Source organism: Pristis pectinata, chromosome 2, assembly GCF_009764475.1.
Source record: "Pristis pectinata isolate sPriPec2 chromosome 2, sPriPec2.1.pri, whole genome shotgun sequence".
Lineage (NCBI taxonomy): Eukaryota > Metazoa > Chordata > Chondrichthyes > Rhinopristiformes > Pristidae > Pristis > Pristis pectinata.
The window spans coordinates 87,511,398-87,530,380 of record NC_067406.1 but is presented as its reverse complement, the minus strand read 5'-3'; the positions used below and the strand labels follow the sequence as shown (position 1 = coordinate 87,530,380).

The window sequence follows — 18,983 nt, the reverse complement described above, 5'->3', positions numbered from 1 at the left end:
GGACAGGATGTACAAGCATTTGGAGAACCATAGTGTTATTAAGGATAGTCAACATGGCTTTGTGAGGGACAAGTCGTGCCTCACAATCCTAATTGAGTTTTTCGAGGAGGTGACAAAACAAATTGATGAAGGTATATGGATTTTAGTAAGGCGTTTGACAAGGTTCCCCATGGCAGGCTCATCCAGAAAGTCATGAGGCATGGGATCCATGGAGATTTGGTTGCGTGGATTCAGAATTGGCTTGCCCACTGAAGGCAGAGGGTGGTAGTAGATGGAGAGTATTTTGCTTGCAGGTCAGTCACTAGTTGTGTTCTACAGGGATCTGTTCTGGGACACCTGCTCTTTGTGATTTTTATAAATGACTTGGATGAGGAAGTGGAGGGATACGTTAATAAGTTTGCAGATGACACTAAGGTTGTTGTGAATAGTGTAGAAGGTTGAGGGTTACAATGGGATACAGACAGGATGCAAAATTGGGTGGAGAAGTGGGAGATGGAGTTCAATCCAGAAAAGTGTGAAGTGATACACTTTGGAAGAACGAACTTGAAGGCGGAGTACAAGGTTAATGGCGGGATTCTTAGCAGTGTGGAGGAACAGAGGGTTCTTGGGATCCAAGTCCATAGATCCCTCAAAGTTGCCACGCAAGTTGATAGGGTGGTTAAGAAGGCTTATGGTGTGTTGGCCTTCAATAGTCAGGGGATTGAGTTCAAGAACCACGAGGTAATGTTGCAGCTCTATAAAACTCTGGTTAGACCACATTTAGAGTACTGTGTTCAGTTCCGGTTGCCTCATTATAGGAAGGATGTGGAAGCTTTGGAGAAGGTGCAGAGGAGATTTACCAGGATCTGCCTGGATTAGAGAACATGTCTTATGAGGAAAGATTGAGTGAGCTCTTTGGAGTGATGGAGGATGAGAGGCAACTTGATAGAGGTGCATAAGATTATGAGGGGCATGGATACAGTGGACAGCCAGCACCTTTTTCCCAGGGCAGCAATGGCCAATACCAGAGGACATCTGTTTAAGATGAGTGGAGAAAAGTTTAGGGGAGATGTCAGAGGTGGCTTTTTTTTTACCATGGAATGCACTGCTGGGGGTGGTGGTAGAGGCTGATACAATAGGAACATTTAAAAGACTCTTAGACAGGCACGTGGATGTAAGACAAATGTAGGGTTATGGGCTGTGTAGGAGGGAAGGGTTAGATTGATCGTAGAGTAGGTTTATATGGTTCGGCACAATATCGTGGGCCGAAGGGCCCATATTGTGCTGTACTGTTCTATTCCTGTGAATGATCACCAGGGTATGAAGCCTTCAAGTTTTATTCATGGTGATGACCCTCCTCCCTATACACTGAGTACATATCTCACCCCAATGCTCCTGAGGGGCCTCACGAAAAACTGATGTTTGCCTTCTGCATGGCAGCACTTTATTGCACCGTTTGGGGCATTGAAGAATTTCTGATCTATTCTGTATTATTCAATCTTTCTCCACAAAACTTATTCTAGGTGAGTTTTGAAGTGCTGTTCTTAAAATAAGACATCTTGCAAAAAGATATGAAAACATGGTTAAAATTAATCATAAGTTTGAGACTTATTGACATTAAAGGTTGTTGTGCAAAGAAATCTAGCCTAAATTGTTGACCACTAGGTATTGTTTTGCTTCTGGTTCTTATTGTTGAGTATTTGTGTGCCTGAGCTTGTTGTTGCCTTTACTTATACAGGACCATAAGAATCTTTGAAAACATTCCATGATATGATCCAAACATCTGAACCATTGACTAGCTAAATTCATGTCCAAAAGTTGAAATGGACCTTATTGTATAATGCTTGAAATCACATGTTGGAGAAATATGAGATCTCATCTCTTTTCTTGAATGGATAGCAATACTCTCTGAGGAGTCAATTATTCAAACAGCTGACACCCTGGAAGTGAGGATCCTGTGATTCTCCTAGGACTTGTGCATTTTAGCCATTGCTTCAAAAACAGGTTCAATCCATTGCCTGCAAATGCACAGAGAGTGCTATCAATTTTTAATGAATCCCACGTGATTTCTTACTGATGCCTGAAGCTACATGGGCATATTTGATGATGAAATGCCTCCTGGGACTAACATTTTTAATAGTATCTTGTCTGCATCTCCAGCTGCTACTGTATCCCAGTGCAAAAATGTAATGGGATCATGAGCATTTTGAAACTTCATTGGAGAAACAACACTGCCTTAATACTGATTAAGCATATTGTACTCACATAGACTCAAATTTAATATTGTCACATTTAATTTTGAGCGTCAAGCTCTGACAATCCAGAGTTTTCCTGGAGGGAGAGGCAATAACGATCATTTCCAGGTTGTTATGTGTCACTAGAAAGTTGACCTGGAATGATTCATGCTTGCAAGGGTGTTAGGTTTTCGGCACCAGATGTACACCTTATTACCTCAATCCTCATGCCACATCATTCTTCAACAATGACAGGTGAAATTGAGTTGCATTTTAACTGAAGCTCCTCTATCAGTCAATCACAAAGAAAACAAATTTTCACAATGCAGTTAGTGCTGTAGCTATGCAATTTAAAGACATGTATCTTGTCTCATTTGCAACTTCTCCATTCAGCTCCATAGCACTAAAGATTACCTGTTAATTGGTTACATGACTACAGGTTGAAACTCTCTAGTCCAGCATCTTTGGGACCTGACTGGTGCCAGGTCCCAAACCACAGAAAACCCAGACCATAGAAATTGCCCCCAATCATCTTCCCCTGAGTAGAAGAACTGTTCTTTTTAAATATAGGCATATCACAGGTCATGTTAGGGTTCTGATAACTGTGCCGTAACCCAAAGCTTCCACAAGTCAGAAACACTGTCAGCTGAGATTGCAAAAGTTGCATTGGTAGGTTAATTGGGTACAGATTAATACAGATACTAGTTAATTTTATATCATGGTCAGAATTAATTAGTATAGACCTGTATAACAGATTCAAAACATATCAGACCACAGGAGTTGCTGGACCACAGAATGCCTGACCAGAGAGTTTCAACCTGTACTCCTAATCACAATTGAGATATCTACCATTATTTCAAATTTTAAGCTACTAGCAATGTGGCTCAAAGACTTGGGACTGGACAAAGACATCGGCCAGGGTTCCAGAGGGAGAAAATATAGAAGGGCTCATTACTGTGGACCTTTGGTACTCTGTACTCAGTTCCAGTGTCTTAAAAGACTTGTACTCCTAAGTCAACCTCCCTAAGGAGCATTGTCAGCAAAACCAGCCATTTGTGAGGGATCTGCAGTCTTCTGCTGTCTGAGCCCCAGGCTCTCATCAGTACCTGAATTGCTATGACAGTCAGAGTTGAGATCACTCACTCTCATTTTCGTAACCGCTGCATTGTTCCATATGGTCGCAGCAAATCTGCTGTATCTTAGTTTGCTACTCCCTGCAGCAGTGCTAAGGTTATTGATGTTCTGTACTACAAATTACTCCCTCCTCCTTTTGCACAGAACATGATGAGCCCTAACAAGCACTTGGATTTGTAGCATTGCTGATTTCACCAATGCTTAGGTGGTCATTGTGGCACTTCAAGTTCACATGCAGAACCTGGAGCACTTCATGAAACACAAGGGCTTCCATTCATTCAATGTTCCTTGTGGTGAATGCAAGGCTTCCTGGGAGCTCACACGGCTCCATCTTTTCTCAGGAAGCACATTGCCCTGATGAATGGATATGGAGGAGGGGTGGCAGGGGTAATTGGCTAACCCCTTGTTTCCTGGCTTCTCATTATTATGTATTCTTCAACCATTATAGCAAAACATGGACATAAATGGAGCACCAACAGTATAAGGAGCTTGAAGATAACCATTACCTCCTCAAATTTAGATGTTGCTGCCTCCACCAGTCTGCAGCACGGGGATTACTGTACAAAGTATCCTATTAAGCTTAAGTATGTTGCTTATATAGTTCAGGAAACATGCAAGTAAAGCCATTTCTCAAGGGCCTCCTGTAAGAGGAGGAGCAGAAGAAAGAAAATCCAAATGGTATGCATTGCCAAGGACCATAGACCATCTAATAGATGATACATTGTCATGGCATACAGCTTGCACATCATTGATAGATACCTACTGCTACAACAGACATCTTTTAATTACTGAAGTTTCAAACATACCTCAAAGAATCCAAGGCATACTCCCATTCTCCACCAGGGAATCACACAAACACAAGTTAATGAAACATTTCTTGAAATTGCAGAAGTATCCATTACTTGAATGTAAGATTTATCTTTCTCAGTGTGAGGCCTCTACAAGTTGCCTCAAAATCACTGTTTCACATGGACCCAAACATAACAAGAAAGGACTGAAGGTTATTGTCTCAGTATTATGTCAATCTACTGATTCCCTTTTTGATGGCTGCCTAGAATATCACACTAAATTCACATCAATCTGTTTGCATTGCAGTGCTCTTGTTATCTCCCAATCCCTGGATGGCAAATGACTCCTTTCCTTAAACATCCATTCAAATTTCTGTCATCTGGGATGCTTAAAGGCGCACAGTAAAACTGGCTACATGGATGTATTGCAAAGGTCAATTTCACAAGTGAAGTGGCAGTCAATAAGTTTCATCTAATAGTGCTCTTAATTCTCTCTTGAGCTTCATATTTAATCTAATGGGCAGATACTGATCCTTTCAGTTGTGGGATACTTAGCTTGAATCATTTAAAATTGGAGGCAAGTTCCAAGACATTGTGATTTTAGTTTTCATTTACAGATTTCCAATTTGCATGTCTGCAGATGCAGACAGAATGTGCTTCAAAGCAAACAAGAGTAACAGAACTGAATTTTGTATTTGTTGTGGAGCAAGGGAATCATACACATTGTGTGTTCACAGGTTAAACAGAATCAAATTTATTCAGTCAAACATTTACCTCAAGGAGGGAAAGAGAGGCCTGTTTACCTTACAGATGTGGTCCACACACTCTTCGATTGTACAAAGCATAGCATTTTTATACACATATAGAGATAAGGTAACATGTCTTCACCAATACACAGGCCTTCAGCTATCACTTCTTGACCAACCCAATTCGAGAAGATGTGATCAGTTGCTTCTGACGCCATCATCTCTGCATGGTTATGCTTACAGGATGCTGGCCTTCTCTGACTCTGGTATTCTCACGTCTAAAGCATCCCTTTATTCATTTAAGGCATTAGTTACCATGGTGATGGTAGTAGGATCAGACCCATCATCTCCAATTACTACATTCCTCCCAGGGCTTCCTTGCCTCTCTTGTGCTCTGATAGTAAATTATCCCTTGAGATAAAAAGTATCCATCATTGCTTCCCAATATGTGGCATCCATATGTTGTATCCTTACTCAGGCCCTGGTTACCTTATTCTATTATCTCTTAATACATAACTGCTATAGTCTCGGATGTCATCCCTAAGACCCACTTGTTCCTCAGTTTATTAGTCCAATTACATAAACCAGGTCTAACTTGTTTAATATGCAGGGATTCTCTTTGCCTTACAACATGCTTTATAATATCAAAGCAATGTAACGGTTCAGGTCATGCAACTGTATTTGCCCACTTTATGTTCATCAAGGTGTTGCTTAAAGGTCATCTCTCAATGGTTCTGATACTGTAGAGGCACTACCAGAATGAATATTTGAACATCTGACCCCTAATGATAGAACTGCATCAAGAATGAAGTTCCTGTGGTGTTTCCAGGTTTGATTCCCCATAGCTATATTGTTCCTCTGATAGTGGCTTTGCAAATGGAATAGGAGATGCCATGGGATGGATTCTCTTTCTCCTAGCGATATGCAAAAGTCAGGTAATAATGCACAAGACTGGTTTAACACTGTGTTGTCATTGCACAACCCTTCCTGAATGGAAGCCTCCATGTTCATCAGAAACAGAGTGCAAAGGTCAGGGCCACAGTCAGGGCTCACTTTGTGAGTGTATTTAACCTCTGCATGCTCATGAAATTTGAGACAATATTGTTTCCCCTCATCAATTGCCTCACTGCTATCTTCAAGGATGAGACTGTGTCTCATCCTGGTGAAAGCAAATGAATTAGCACCACTGATTGTCATTTTGTGAGGGCTGAATGGAATGCTTTAGCTGACAATGAGACCGTGCTATGAAATCCACCTCTATTAAGCTGTTCATTATCCTGCAGTTTTTTTTCCTTTCCATTGGAGTGTGAAGATTTAAAAAGTGCTTTATTCAGAATAAAAAAGATATAAATATTAAAAATATCTGAACATAAAAGGCTTTTCATTTAGAGAAAGTTAATGAAACTATAAATTAAATATTACACAATTTATAACTTATTCATTGTACTCAGCGGCTATCTTGGCTGCACACTTCTCCCCCTATGACTGCCACCTGGCCATTGGAAGGTTTCTCCCTTTCCATGGAAGGGGAAGCAGATGTCCATCCTCATGCCCACGACGTGTACTGGTCCTGGCTGCAGTGTCCCAACAGGAGTGACTTCAGTCTAGGAAAGCTGGCTCTGGGAAAGGTCAAGGACATTGCTTGAGAACCTGTACCAGCAGAAGAAATCCTGACATTATAAAGGAGGAAAGAAAGCTTAAAAACTGCAGTGCCACTAAGACCCTCATGGAACAAATGGACCTGGTTCTACTGTGATCCATATACCATTGTCACGTTTAGACTTCAGATCCCTGTCAATCTTGGTGAATACCTGGGAAACCAGCTGTCTCTCCCTGATGACTGAGGTGTTGGGCAGTGTTGCATCGTTCTGTTCTTGTAGAATACCAAAATAAAGAATGGCGTACTGTTGCCTTGCGATTAGCATCTATGTCTGTACAGAATCTTTGAGTGATCTTGACTTGTTCCTCTATGTAAATGAAAATTTGTTCTATCCCCTTAAGCTCTTTCTTCTTCTTTTCCTCCTTCTCTTCCTTCTGTACTGCTTCTTCAGTATGGACCTCTGGGGTTGGTGTGGACCCTCTTCCTAGTGAGTCTGCAATAAAAAGGACAAAAATAATAGTTTGATAACACTGCATGCATGGTCCTTTTACAGTAGCAATGTTTAAAAGGCACTTAGACAAGCGTATGAACAGGTGGGGAATGGAGGGATATAGACTATGTGCAGGCAGATGGGATTAGTTTAAATTGGCTTCATGGTCGGCACAGACATTGTAGGCCAAAGGGCCTGTTCCTGTGCTGTACTGTTCTATGTTCTGATGTGCTCAGCACCCATTTTAGACAGAGCAATAATTTCAATAATGGAGGGGACAATGTGAAAGCCTGTTATGCAGACCCTTGGACATGAGGCTCAGCTACTGAAATGTCTATGCTGAGTATAGCCTTTTCTCTAGACTGACCATGAGAAGGTCCCCCTGCAGCCTGAAGTGACGGGTGGCAGTTATGTGGGATCTTGGCCCAAAAGTCAGAAAGGCAAGTAGGTGAGGTGGATTCACAACATTGGTTGTCCTACTTGTTGAATGTGTGTGTATTAGCCAGGCTGTCAGTGAGTATGACAGATGGGCTGTCATTTCCTTACTGACAAATGATTGTGATGTAGGAAGGAGACTGACAGTGAAGGTAAGAGAAAGAGGAAAGGAGAGTTTGTCATTGTTTGAGTGACAGTGAGGATGAAAGAAAAAGAAGGATCAAATGAATGGAGCAAATGGCCTTGTACCCTATTGTCTGCCTGCACTGCACTTTCTCTGTAACTGTAACACTTTATTCTGTATTCCGTTGTTGCTTTTCCCTTGTACTACCTCAATGTACTGATATGGTGAAATGATCTGTATGTATGGTATACAAAACAAAGTTTTTCACTGTACCTCAGTACATGTGACAATAATAAGCCAATTTACCAGATTCTAGATTATAGAATGTTCCGGTCGGGTAGAATTTATTCACTTGCCTGTGCTGGATATGTTATTTGGGGTTGAGAGAGTTCTGTTGGTCTTCTTACAGAATACAATCTCTCTCGTCCTCTTATTCCCTTCTTCCAAAGTAATATTTGTTGCCATGTTGATGTTATATGGGCTTTATCAATAGTTGTGCAATGTTTCATTCTATGCTGCTCTTTAAATCTCCTTTATTTGTCTGTTGTTTGAATGCCATCTTTTTTCATCATCTGTAATGTAGTGACCATATAAAGTGAAGCTGGTGTAATTCTGCACAAATTCCATTAATGCTTAGTCGGCATCAAAAGACAAAATACAAGATCTTTATACTAATGTGACCAACAGCTGCAAACAAGCTCATCCTAAGCTGGTGGTGACTGTGGGAGTAGGGATCTAGGGAGGAGGAGCTGGAAATGTACACATCACATGTTACTGAAAATCCACAAAATTACTACATATTGCCATTATACCAGCTGTAATAGAAGTAATTTTACCTGCTAGAAAACAAGAAAATTTTAAAGTGCTGCTTGACAGATTAAACTTGAAGAGGACTGAACAATAACAGGTGTGTTAGAAAATAAGTATAACTAAAGGACAATAGGTGCCCCATAAAATTAAAGAGTTGCTGGCCTGGTGTAAGTATCAGCATGTATTGCCAGTGACCTCTGGTACTGACCGCTCCCAAAATACACAGGATTAAGTTAAAGTAATCCTATTATAATGATGCCTATGTCTGCATCATAGTAGGGACATTGCAAGTGGCTTATAAAGCTGAAAGACCACAAAATCCAATCGTGCTTATCTGCTGCAGTGGTCTTTTTCAGGAAGAGACTTGAAGAAGCTTTTTATAAAGATCCCAAAATTATTGACAGCTTTCAAATCTTTGATTGTTCAGACTACAATCCAGACCTCTTCACAAGTAGACCTCAGCTCTGCTTTACAGCAAGACCACATCTGCTCTTGACACACCAGGCTCTGGATAGGGAAACAAGATCTAGGATACCTTTTGGTCACAATTGCTCACCTTCCTAGTCTCAACAAACCTGGACAATCATATTTGGATTAGGCAGAGACTCCTACTAACATTTCTATTATCCAGGCAAATCTTACGGTAGGACCATAGGAATTTCTAGATCAATATGCAACTAGCTAATTTTCTACAATCCTGGTGGTTGCATGATAACTATAACAATAGTTAATTAATTTTACCAAACAAATCCTATCATCTGGTCTACAACTATTTCAAAAAGACTGATATTATTTGTCTGCATTTTAAGGTACCTAATGTTTTTGGTGTGCAAAAATTCACTTTGTATTTGCGGCCAGAATTCTTTGCATCTCTTTTGGGCTTGTTCCGCATACAAGGGCAACGTTGCATAGGCTGTGGTGCATAACTACTTAAATTAAGAGTAATTTCAGAACAGTCAGTCCATTGCTCTATGAGTTCAATTTTGTGCTATAAACGTAGGAGAAAAAAGTGATAATGCATATTTCACTATTTTGTTGCTTTGATGGGTATTTTAGGCATCAGGGAGTAAGTATGAATTAGGAGAAATAACATTGTTTCTCAGTAGTCATTGAACATCTTGGAGAAAGACAGCAGTTAAGTTATGCAGGAGAAGAGGAAACAATGGCTTAATTTGGTTAGATACAGCTTTAATATCTCCGTAGAAAATAGCAATGTGGTCTTAGAGATCATTTACTCCATTTCACCATTATCATTGACATGTATTCCTGTACATATGGGACCAGGCAGAAATTTTTTTCCTCCTGTGGTTTTGGAACCAAATTCAAGTTTCTTTAATGAACCAGGAATCTGTCATCATTTTGAATAGTTCAAATGAGTTCACCTTCACTAGGTGGCAGCCTTTCTCATTAGACTCTAAACTAGAAGTAATTTTCGTAACAAGTGTTTTCATTTGTTCTTTGGACTTTTACAACACTTACTTATAGGGCAGCATTAATTACCTCTCTGATTTTCTCTAAGGCCATTGAAAGTAAACCATCTTACATTAGACTGGAGTTTTACAAAAACTGGACAAATTAGGAAAGAAAATCCATAAATTATTTGGGTTTTTACGATTATCTTGCAGCTTCCATTGTAATTTTTCTTGTGCCATTTCTAATGCTAGCACATAAACCATCGTAAATATTAAACTAATTTTCATAAGAGGTTATGGTTTGATTTATACTGTTAAGATCTGATTGTCCAGTGTACCACCGGGATACTGTATGAAATTACTCACCATTTTTTTCAATTCTTTCATAAATGCATGGTAGATTTAGGACTTGCCTCAGTATTTTTTGTATTATTTAAAAATGTGATCTGTAAAATTTGTGAACTTTTTCTCTTCCCCTGACAGTGCCAATATATCTTCATTTTGTTTAACATAAGTCAGATCCAGAGTGGCAGCTATTATTTCTCTCTTGTCCCATCACTGGCTGCTCTTTCCATTCTCCTTGCTTTTCTATCACCCAACTGTATTAACTTTTATTTGTCACTTCTCAGCAATTATACTATTCCTGTCAGTCTGGCTTTGGGAAATAAAGGACCTATTTCTGTTTCTAAATTCCAGCAACCTGTTTTGATCCTAATCTCTGGTGGTGTGTGTGTAGAGTTTGCACATTCTCTCTTCCTCCCAAATTCCAAAAATATGCTGGTTGGTAGATTAATTGGCTGCTGCAAAATTATCCCTAGCATAAATGCATTGTAGGAGAGTTGATGGACATGTGACAGAAAATAGATTAAAGGGAAATAATGGGGGAATGGATTTGATGGCATTGCTCTAAGAACCAGCATAAACCCAATGGGCTGAATAACCTCCTTCTATGTTACAAGAAAATATGATCTGGCATTACTTACAATCACAGCAAGTATTAAATCATCAAGCCATATCCTTTGATTTTAACAAAAGTCCTACTAGACTGTAGCAGAAACCTCAAATAAGAGAACTGAGGTAAATTAAATGGAACCTGAGCAACTAAATGAACAGCCTAATCCTAAATCCTCCTAAAGCAATTTTCACTGGGTAATGTGTTTTAAAATAGCGACCACCCCAGCCCTAATATTTTTAATATTAATAAGAATAACCAAAATTCTACATCAAAAATGGAATTTTGTCCAACTGGTTCTTCCTGGTGTTTATATTCCCCATGAAACTTGACCAAAATTAATCCTGAAGGGTCTTGGTCCAAAATGTCGACTGTTCATTTCCCTCCATAGATGCTGCCTGACCTGCTGAGTTCCTCCAGCATTTTGTGTGTGTTGCTCCAGGTTTCCAGCATCTGCAGTCTCCCCTGTAACCAGAATTAATTACTTGTTTGCAACTTGTGCCCTTATCTTCTCATCAAGCCGATCCTTAAATGTATCAACGTAATGTAAAGCAGCAACCCCAGGGAAGCAGACTCCATATTCTAACTGCAATCTGAAGGGATTTCTCCAAAGCTCTTTATTCTTGTATTTATATTTAACATTCCTCCCCCTTGGCTGGAGTCTGACGTGTGTAAACTATATTTTTATATAACTACACCAAGCCCCTTCCTAATTTTAATGACTATTATTAGGCATTTTCTTTTCCACAAACAGTATCACACTCTGCTTATTTTTAACAGTCATACATATATGTTGCATATTTCACAACCTCTGAATGTCCTGTACTTCTTCACAGAGAATAAAATACTTTTTTGTCTCATAGGGAATAAATTTTTTTTTAAGCCTATTCACTTTTATTTATTCAGATGAAATAGTTCATTTACACACAGTGAAGTACCACAAGCTGCAGTGAGATAAATAACTTTAGTACTGTTTAAGAATAATTTGTTAGCTAAATTGCTGTTTCTCTTCTTTTTAATAATGAAATACTTTGTGATGCTGTTTTAAAATCTCACAATGTAAGTAATGGCCTTTAAGATTTGCGGTTTTGCGCAACCTTTTTTGTGCATAAGGCAATTAATGTTTGATGTTTTTAGGTGGGAATCGCATATACCACACTTTGTGAGAATTGCACAGTTCACAAAATTTGACCTAGAACTCCCTGCAACTGTATGTGCTAACATATGTATGCACTTTGCAGCAAGCATTATGTAGAGAATGAAGTTATTTGCTCTGCAACACCTGTTTAGATTGTTAGCACCTAAAACTGGGTCAAGATTTTCCTTGTTCAGAAGTATTGTGCGGCATTCACAAGGAAGTTGATTTTCATAGCACTTAAAGGGTTACAGTTGTTGACCCTGACCTCAGTCAACTACTTAGGTTAAGTAAATAACCAAACAAATATTAATTAATTCAAAACTCACACTTTATTGTATCAACATAAATATCCATGTAAACTAGGTACTTTGTTATAATTGATCCCAGGTCAATAACTTAGGTTCCTGAATGTTATTGTTTCTCCTATACCAGTACTTACCCAGACCACCATTCCAACATATACAGTAACACTGAAATAGGAGATCTCCCATTGACAAAATGATTGGACCTTCTTCTCCCTGCCCCTGGCATGGGGGTCTTCCTTGTGATAGTTAGTTTCTGAAATTTTTGCAGCTCTACACCTGAAATACTTAATTGTTGCTCTCTTTTCTTATCAGTTCTGTACCATTATGTTTCCATTGGTTCTGGCTTATCTGGCTACCCTGTGTCCACTTTTCATTGGCTTTTCACTTTTTCACTTTTTCACTTTTCTTTTTCCAAGGCTACAGGTAGCATTTTCTCATTGCTCTTCTCCCAAACATCGACTTGCCTCTGATGTAATTCCCTTGCTTTTCCCTGAGTCAGTCCATTTTAAACCAGTTGCAGTCAGCTCAAGTCAGACACTGGGCTCAGGTTACTTCAGTTCACAGACACAGACTGCTCCTCCACATATCTACAGTAGGTTATTGGTAGTGGCTTCGTTATGTCCACTTTCAATTCCTTTAATCCACCATCCCTGAGCAAGAACCTGTTCAGGAAACAATTCACAAAACGGTGGTTGCAAGAACGGTCTCAAAAATAGTGGCCTCCATTCCTTCCACCACATGGCAACAACAAAGACATTTGTTTTGTCTACTTCCACTGTCCTTGGCTCATTCCATTTGGCTGTTTTGCAGATTTTTAATTCCTTCATGGCCAACACAGTCACTTTGTATTTACTTGAGCATTGTGCTGGAAGTAGAAGATGCTGAAGTGATCTGCTGAAGTTATTTCTCTCTTTATTACCTCCATGCAATGGGTGCTTCTGTGGTAATCCTGCTGAGTACGTTGTTCATGTTTGAAATGCAGGAAGGTGCAATGGGGACAGGGCAGACATGGTTGGCAAGGTTACCGTAGGAGAAGGATAAAAAGGTTTATTGGTGCAGATTTTATCCCCAAGGAGGTTTCACAGGATACCATGCTTCTATCTCTAGCTCTATGAGGCACAATGGAGTAAGATGGTAATGCAGTAGTTGTTGCTGAACGAGTAATCCAGAGACTTGAGTACAATTCCCAAATTTAAATTTAGTTTATAATACAGAATTTTTAAAAAGAGTCATTTGTAATGATGACCATGAAGCTATTATATTATTGTAAAAATCCTATTTGGTTCATAAAGGCCCATCAGGGAAAGAAATCTGACATCCTTATCTAGACTGGACTGTATGTGACTCCAGAGCCATCAATATGGTTAATAATTAAATCCCTTCTGAAATAGCCTGGCACTCAATTCAAGGATGATTGGGATGGACAATAAATCCTGGCCTTGTCAGTGATACCCATAGCTTGAAAAAAATTAACAAAAAAAATCCAGAGATTGAAGTTCTAAATAAGTGGTGACCGAGATCTGTAGGGGGAGCTGCAGTCATACACCTAGGTGTGGGACTTCCCTATCTATAGAATCTGGGACACTGTAACTGAACTCCAGCCTCCAGATCCTTCTAGGTGATGGCTATGGCTGAGCTATGCCATAGATTGCTGCCCACTGCAGTATTAGGAAGGCCATTCAAAGAAAAAGGTCTTGGTCTCCGCTGAAGGAAAAGAGAAGAATCAGCTTAAACAAACATGCAAGTTTATGAGGATCATGGGCTTCCCAAGGTGCAATAGAGTGCACTTGCAGTATTTGGGCCTCCCTTTGAGTGCCTGGAGCTCTACATCTATTACTCCTTGAACATCTAATTCACATATAATCATGAGAAAAGATTTCTCATCTTGTCAACGTCAATGCCATGTATCTGGGAAGCTCTCTTATTCTCAGCGTGTCTGCTGTACCTGCTGTATTTCAGCTGCCACACCACACAGAGAACAAGCTGTTGGAGGACAAGAGCCAATCCCTCCTTCCTTGGCTCATGACTCATGTCTTTGCTTTTGCTACTACAGTTGAGTGCTGCTATCTTGACAGTTAGGCAGCCTCCAGGATTTCAACGGAGAGTGGCGTCAGGGTCCTTGTGATGATTTTGGTATTTGCACATCCCTAGAAAGCTGCAGTACTCTGCAGAGGAGGTTAGATATTTCATCATTATCTGCTGCGTGCACAGCAACCTTGATATGAGAAAGACTCAGCCTTTTCCTAAAGTCCTCCATCAGAAGGACAGGGTGGCTGTGCAGTTAAATGGATGAGACATGGCAGAAGAGGAGCATGATGTCAAGCTTCTCTTGAATGAACTGTTAGCATATGTTTTCTGTTGGAGCCAGAATCATGCAATAAAGCAATAATGTTGGAAATGTCTGTCATGGCAGCACATGCCATTGGCATTTCAGTAGCAAAGTTTATTGGCTGAAGGCAGCCTTTCACTATATTCAACTATAGGGCATCTCAAGAAAATTGCTGTTGCTCCAGTGGGATATGCAGATCTGTGAAAGTTCCCCCATGCTCCTTGATATCCCTTTCAGGATCTCTGACATATCAGAACATACGTCAAGCATATCACCATGCATCAGGATCAGCCTTGGAGTGCATTGACTCTATCATCCTCATCTGAGTCCTCCTAAGCAGGACTACTGGGTGAACTTTCCCTCTGTAGAGCTGGCAGAACCACTTCCCTAATCCTTTAAATAAAGTGCAGCCCATAGATTAACAATTTGGATGAGAATGTAGGTGGCATGATTTGTAAGTTTGTGGATGACACCAAAATTGGTGGTATGGCGAGAAGAAGGTTGTCTAAGGCTACAACAGGACCTAGATCAACTGGGAAAGTGAGCAAAGGAATGGCAGATGAAATTTAACTTGGACAAGTGAGAAGTGATGCATTTTGGGAAGTTAAACTACTGCGGATGTACACAAGGAATGACAGGACCCTGGGAGTGTTACAGAAGAGATCCCTGAGGGTGGTGACACAGGTAGACAAGGTGGTGAAGAAGGCATATGGCAGGCTTACCTTCACCAGACAGGGCACTGAATACAAGAGCCGTGTTACAGCTGTACAAGATGTTGGTGAGACCGCACCTGGAAAATTGTGTGCAGTTCAGTTGTCAAACTATAGGAAGGATGTGATTAAGCCAGAGAGGGTGCAGAAAAGATTCACAAGGATGTTGCCAGGACTGGAGGGCCTGAGTTGTAAGGAGACTGGATAGGCCAGAACTGTTTTCCCTGGAGCAAAGGAGGCTGAGGGGTGACCTTATAGAGACTTATAAAATCATGAAGGGCATAGGTAAGATGGATTGCCACAATCTTTTTCCCAAGGTAGGGGAGTCTAAAACTAGAGGTCAAAGATTTACGGCGAGAGGGCAAAGATTTACAGGAAACTTGAGATGCAAGCTTTTCACACAGATGGTGGTGGGTATATGGAATGAGCTGCCAGAGGAAGTGATAGAGGTGGATACAATAACAGTATTTGAAAGACATTTGGACACGTTCATGGATACGAAAGGTTTAGACGGATATGGGCCAAATGCAGGCAAATGGGACTTTCACAGGAAGACAGAGTTGGGTGGAAGGGCCTGTTTCCGTGCTGTATAGCTCCATGACCCACAGGTATCAAGCATGTCCTGTGAGAGACACAGCTCTTTAACACAGGTTTCTACTCCTCTAGGCCTAACCTTTGCACTGGTGTTTAGAGTACATAGCACAATCATTGGTGCTGGAGGCCTGCTCCTTTGCAGGGTGTGTCCTGAAATGATTGAATGGGTACGCACAGTTCAAGTTTGCACTTTAATGTTAAAGGTATATGCGCAAGAACAGAATGAACATTGACCTTGGCACAACAGATGAACTTATGAAACTTCTTCCTACATTGCTCCCTGTTCCATGGAGACTGCAAACAGCGTTTCATTTTCGCCTTGCTGAGCCTCCGGTGATGCTTGGATCACACAACTTTCCTTCCCCACCTGGTCTTCACTGTAAAGCCAGGGATATGGCCCATCACCAGCTGTTTCCCTAGAGCAGTTATCCCTGAGTACAGCACATCCACTTCCAGCAACCTTGTGCTTTAGTGGTAGAGTATCCTTTAATGGTTGGGGCACTGATGTCAATAATGCAATAAATGAACTTCCAGGTGCGTAGTAATGCACTTGTAATGAATGAGAAATACGCAAAAGCAAAAAAGTAAAAACGTTGGTCCTTCAAAACATATTACTGCATTTTTAAATTTCTTGCAGTTGAACACCTAGTGCAAAATGCAGTGACGTGAACAGGTGTTTAACTGCGCGGCACAGGTTCCTCTCATTTTCTGTGCTGAAGTATTTCCAGGCCAGTACCTCGAGCAGCGCAATACGACCTCAGTATTGTACTTCATAAAGGATTGGGTTTTATGCATGCCCTTTCCAACTGAGAAGCTGACCAAAGTCAAAATCTGCAGTTTGCAACGCAGATTACATGCTGCAAAATGTCAAATAAAGTCCATCAATTAAATAACACCTTTCGATATTCTTTGAAAAGCCCTGCCTTTTAGAAGATGAGCGAATTACATCTCTTGGTATTGACATTGTCTAAATTTGCAGATTATTTTGCAATTTTAAAGAAATGAACACGAAGGAGCACACGCAGCCAAACTACTCCTGGTGCAGATTAATACGAGCGAAGCATTTTGTTTAGTTACGACAAGAGACGATGAACGCCGCTCAGGATATCTCGAGTGCTATTTCGGAAGGGTGAATGCAGTTGCCGCTCAGCTTCAACAGCCCGTGGGCGCGACACTGAGGACGCGCGCGTGACCCCGCCGCGGGAAGCTCTGCGGCTCGAGCGCAGCCCGCCCACCCACGGTTACCAGGCGGTTTGGAGCCTGCGTCAGAACGGGAGAGTGACCGGTGCCGGGCCCGACGCCCCGCCCCGAGCCGCGTGTTTTATTTCGGGATTTGTAGTGCGAGTTGCCAGCTGATGCCGAGGTGTCTGGAGACGGGGGAAAAAAGAAATACGGCTTCGAGTGAGGGGGGGAAACCGGCCGCATATTGGTAGCGAGGGGCAAACCGGCTCCAGGGGAAAAGAAAGGGAGAAATGACGGAACCCAGGAGGAGGAAGACCGCGAAAGAGCCAGAGAACCTTAGCGACAAGGTATGGGATTACAACTGTAGACAGATTATTGTGTGTAACCAGGTATGAAACCTGATATAATGCTGGTGTTCAAACCTCCCCGGTGTTGCTGATAATGTGACAGTGAGAAAATGCTTTCAAAGCGGATACTGGTGTGTGACTATAGTAATGCACACAATTAGTAAAGCAGTAAACACAAACGTTAGTAATGTGCTTAGAGGTCACCTGCCAATACTTAGTTTTGCTAATTATTGAGAACGTCTGTAAACTATAGTTTAACTTGCTGAATAAGGCAACGAGCCAGTCAATATTGTGCAATAAATACTGTGGTATAAGTTAATGGAATATCACTGTACCAATCCAAATATAAAGTAACGTTGGCTGCACTGCATCTTTTTAAACAGTTACTAGATCTGTCTTTTGTGGTGACCTGTGAGCCACTAGGTTCAAATTCATGAGCTTTATTACGCTTAACAATCGCACCGTACTTCATAGAAAAGTTCATTTTTAAAAGTTTGTTTTTAATAGAACTGTTATTCCAATTTTATAAACTTAGAGAAAAATGATCATAATAATCCATTATCAAAAATTCTTGATCATAAGTGAACTTGTTTATCCCTGGATTTGAAACTTCAGTTTCTTTTTTATTTCGAATAAGGCAAATGTTTTGTGATGAATCATCGCATCATTAGATGCTGATGCTCCGCTTTGATAATGTTGTGACAAGAGAAACAAGCAGTAAAGGCATCAGTGAAATACATGTGCAGTAATATCATTTGTGTTTAAGGCCATGGATTAGAACCATTTATGTTTGTATGCATCTTTTTATATGTAGAAGAGAATCTAAAACAAATCCCTAAGTTTTATTCAGAGTAGGAACCCAAGTTTGTATAAAACAATGATAGTACAGTAGGTTGTTACTCCATAATTAATATAGAAATATCAGAAAAAGGACACTGTTCTAATGGTAGCTCTGAACATTTATCATTAATGTTATAACTGTGTGGAAGATGTTTTAATATACGGCATTGGGTAAATTGCTGCTTGCTTTTTAGAAAAATCCTCGCCTTGAAAACGATGGCTGGGATTGAGGTACCTGGATTGGCTCTCTGATGTTTGCCCGCTTGTGTGGCGGTGCATGGTCAAGCAACCTGACCCTCTGCACCTGAAAGGTGTCCCATGAGGTAGAGCAAGCTCTAACAGAGGAGGCTCAGTGTGGTGACTAAACTACAGTTTTTTTGAACTGTTCTTAAATATCTCGGATCAGCCTATTTAACAATTTAAGTAAAAATGGAAAATATTCAGTAAAAAAACATAATATACTAAAAATTAAAACACTTAATAATTCAGATACTTTTTCTATGGGGTTGATCACCCTATACTGATGAATTGGTTGATGTCTGTGTGCTAGCCAGACCTGGTCTGAAGCTGAAGGGCCAGATGGGAAGTGTATTTCACTCCTCTAGTACATTGGTGCTCTGCTGTGCTCAACTCAGTGCCTCCAGGTTGTTACGGAATTCGGACTTCCACATTTGGTCAGGCATGTGTGGAATTTTGAAATGAGTTGAGCTACAAATGGCTCTCAGCTGGCGCTTCGCTATAGAACTGCCTGCTATTGGTCAGTTTGATTCAGCCCACTGGTGGATTTGTAAAAGTGAACTACATTTGAGTCAGGTGGAGTGAGGTTTTAACCAC

The 18,983-nt window shown here is 40.6% G+C and overlaps 1 protein-coding gene across 2 annotated transcripts in view; it reads left to right on the top strand.

Moving 5' to 3' along the window:
• The first annotated feature begins 16,892 nt into the window (after positions 1-16,892).
• Positions 16,893-18,983, top strand: part of cds1 (CDP-diacylglycerol synthase (phosphatidate cytidylyltransferase) 1) — a 72,340-nt gene continuing 70,249 nt past the window's right edge. For both annotated transcript variants that reach the window (XM_052010258.1, XM_052010260.1), the window contains exon 1: positions 16,893-17,309. In XM_052010258.1, coding sequence (XP_051866218.1) covers positions 17,253-17,309 — 57 coding nt within the window. In that variant the 5' untranslated portion in view covers positions 16,893-17,252. The remainder of the gene's footprint in view (positions 17,310-18,983) is intronic.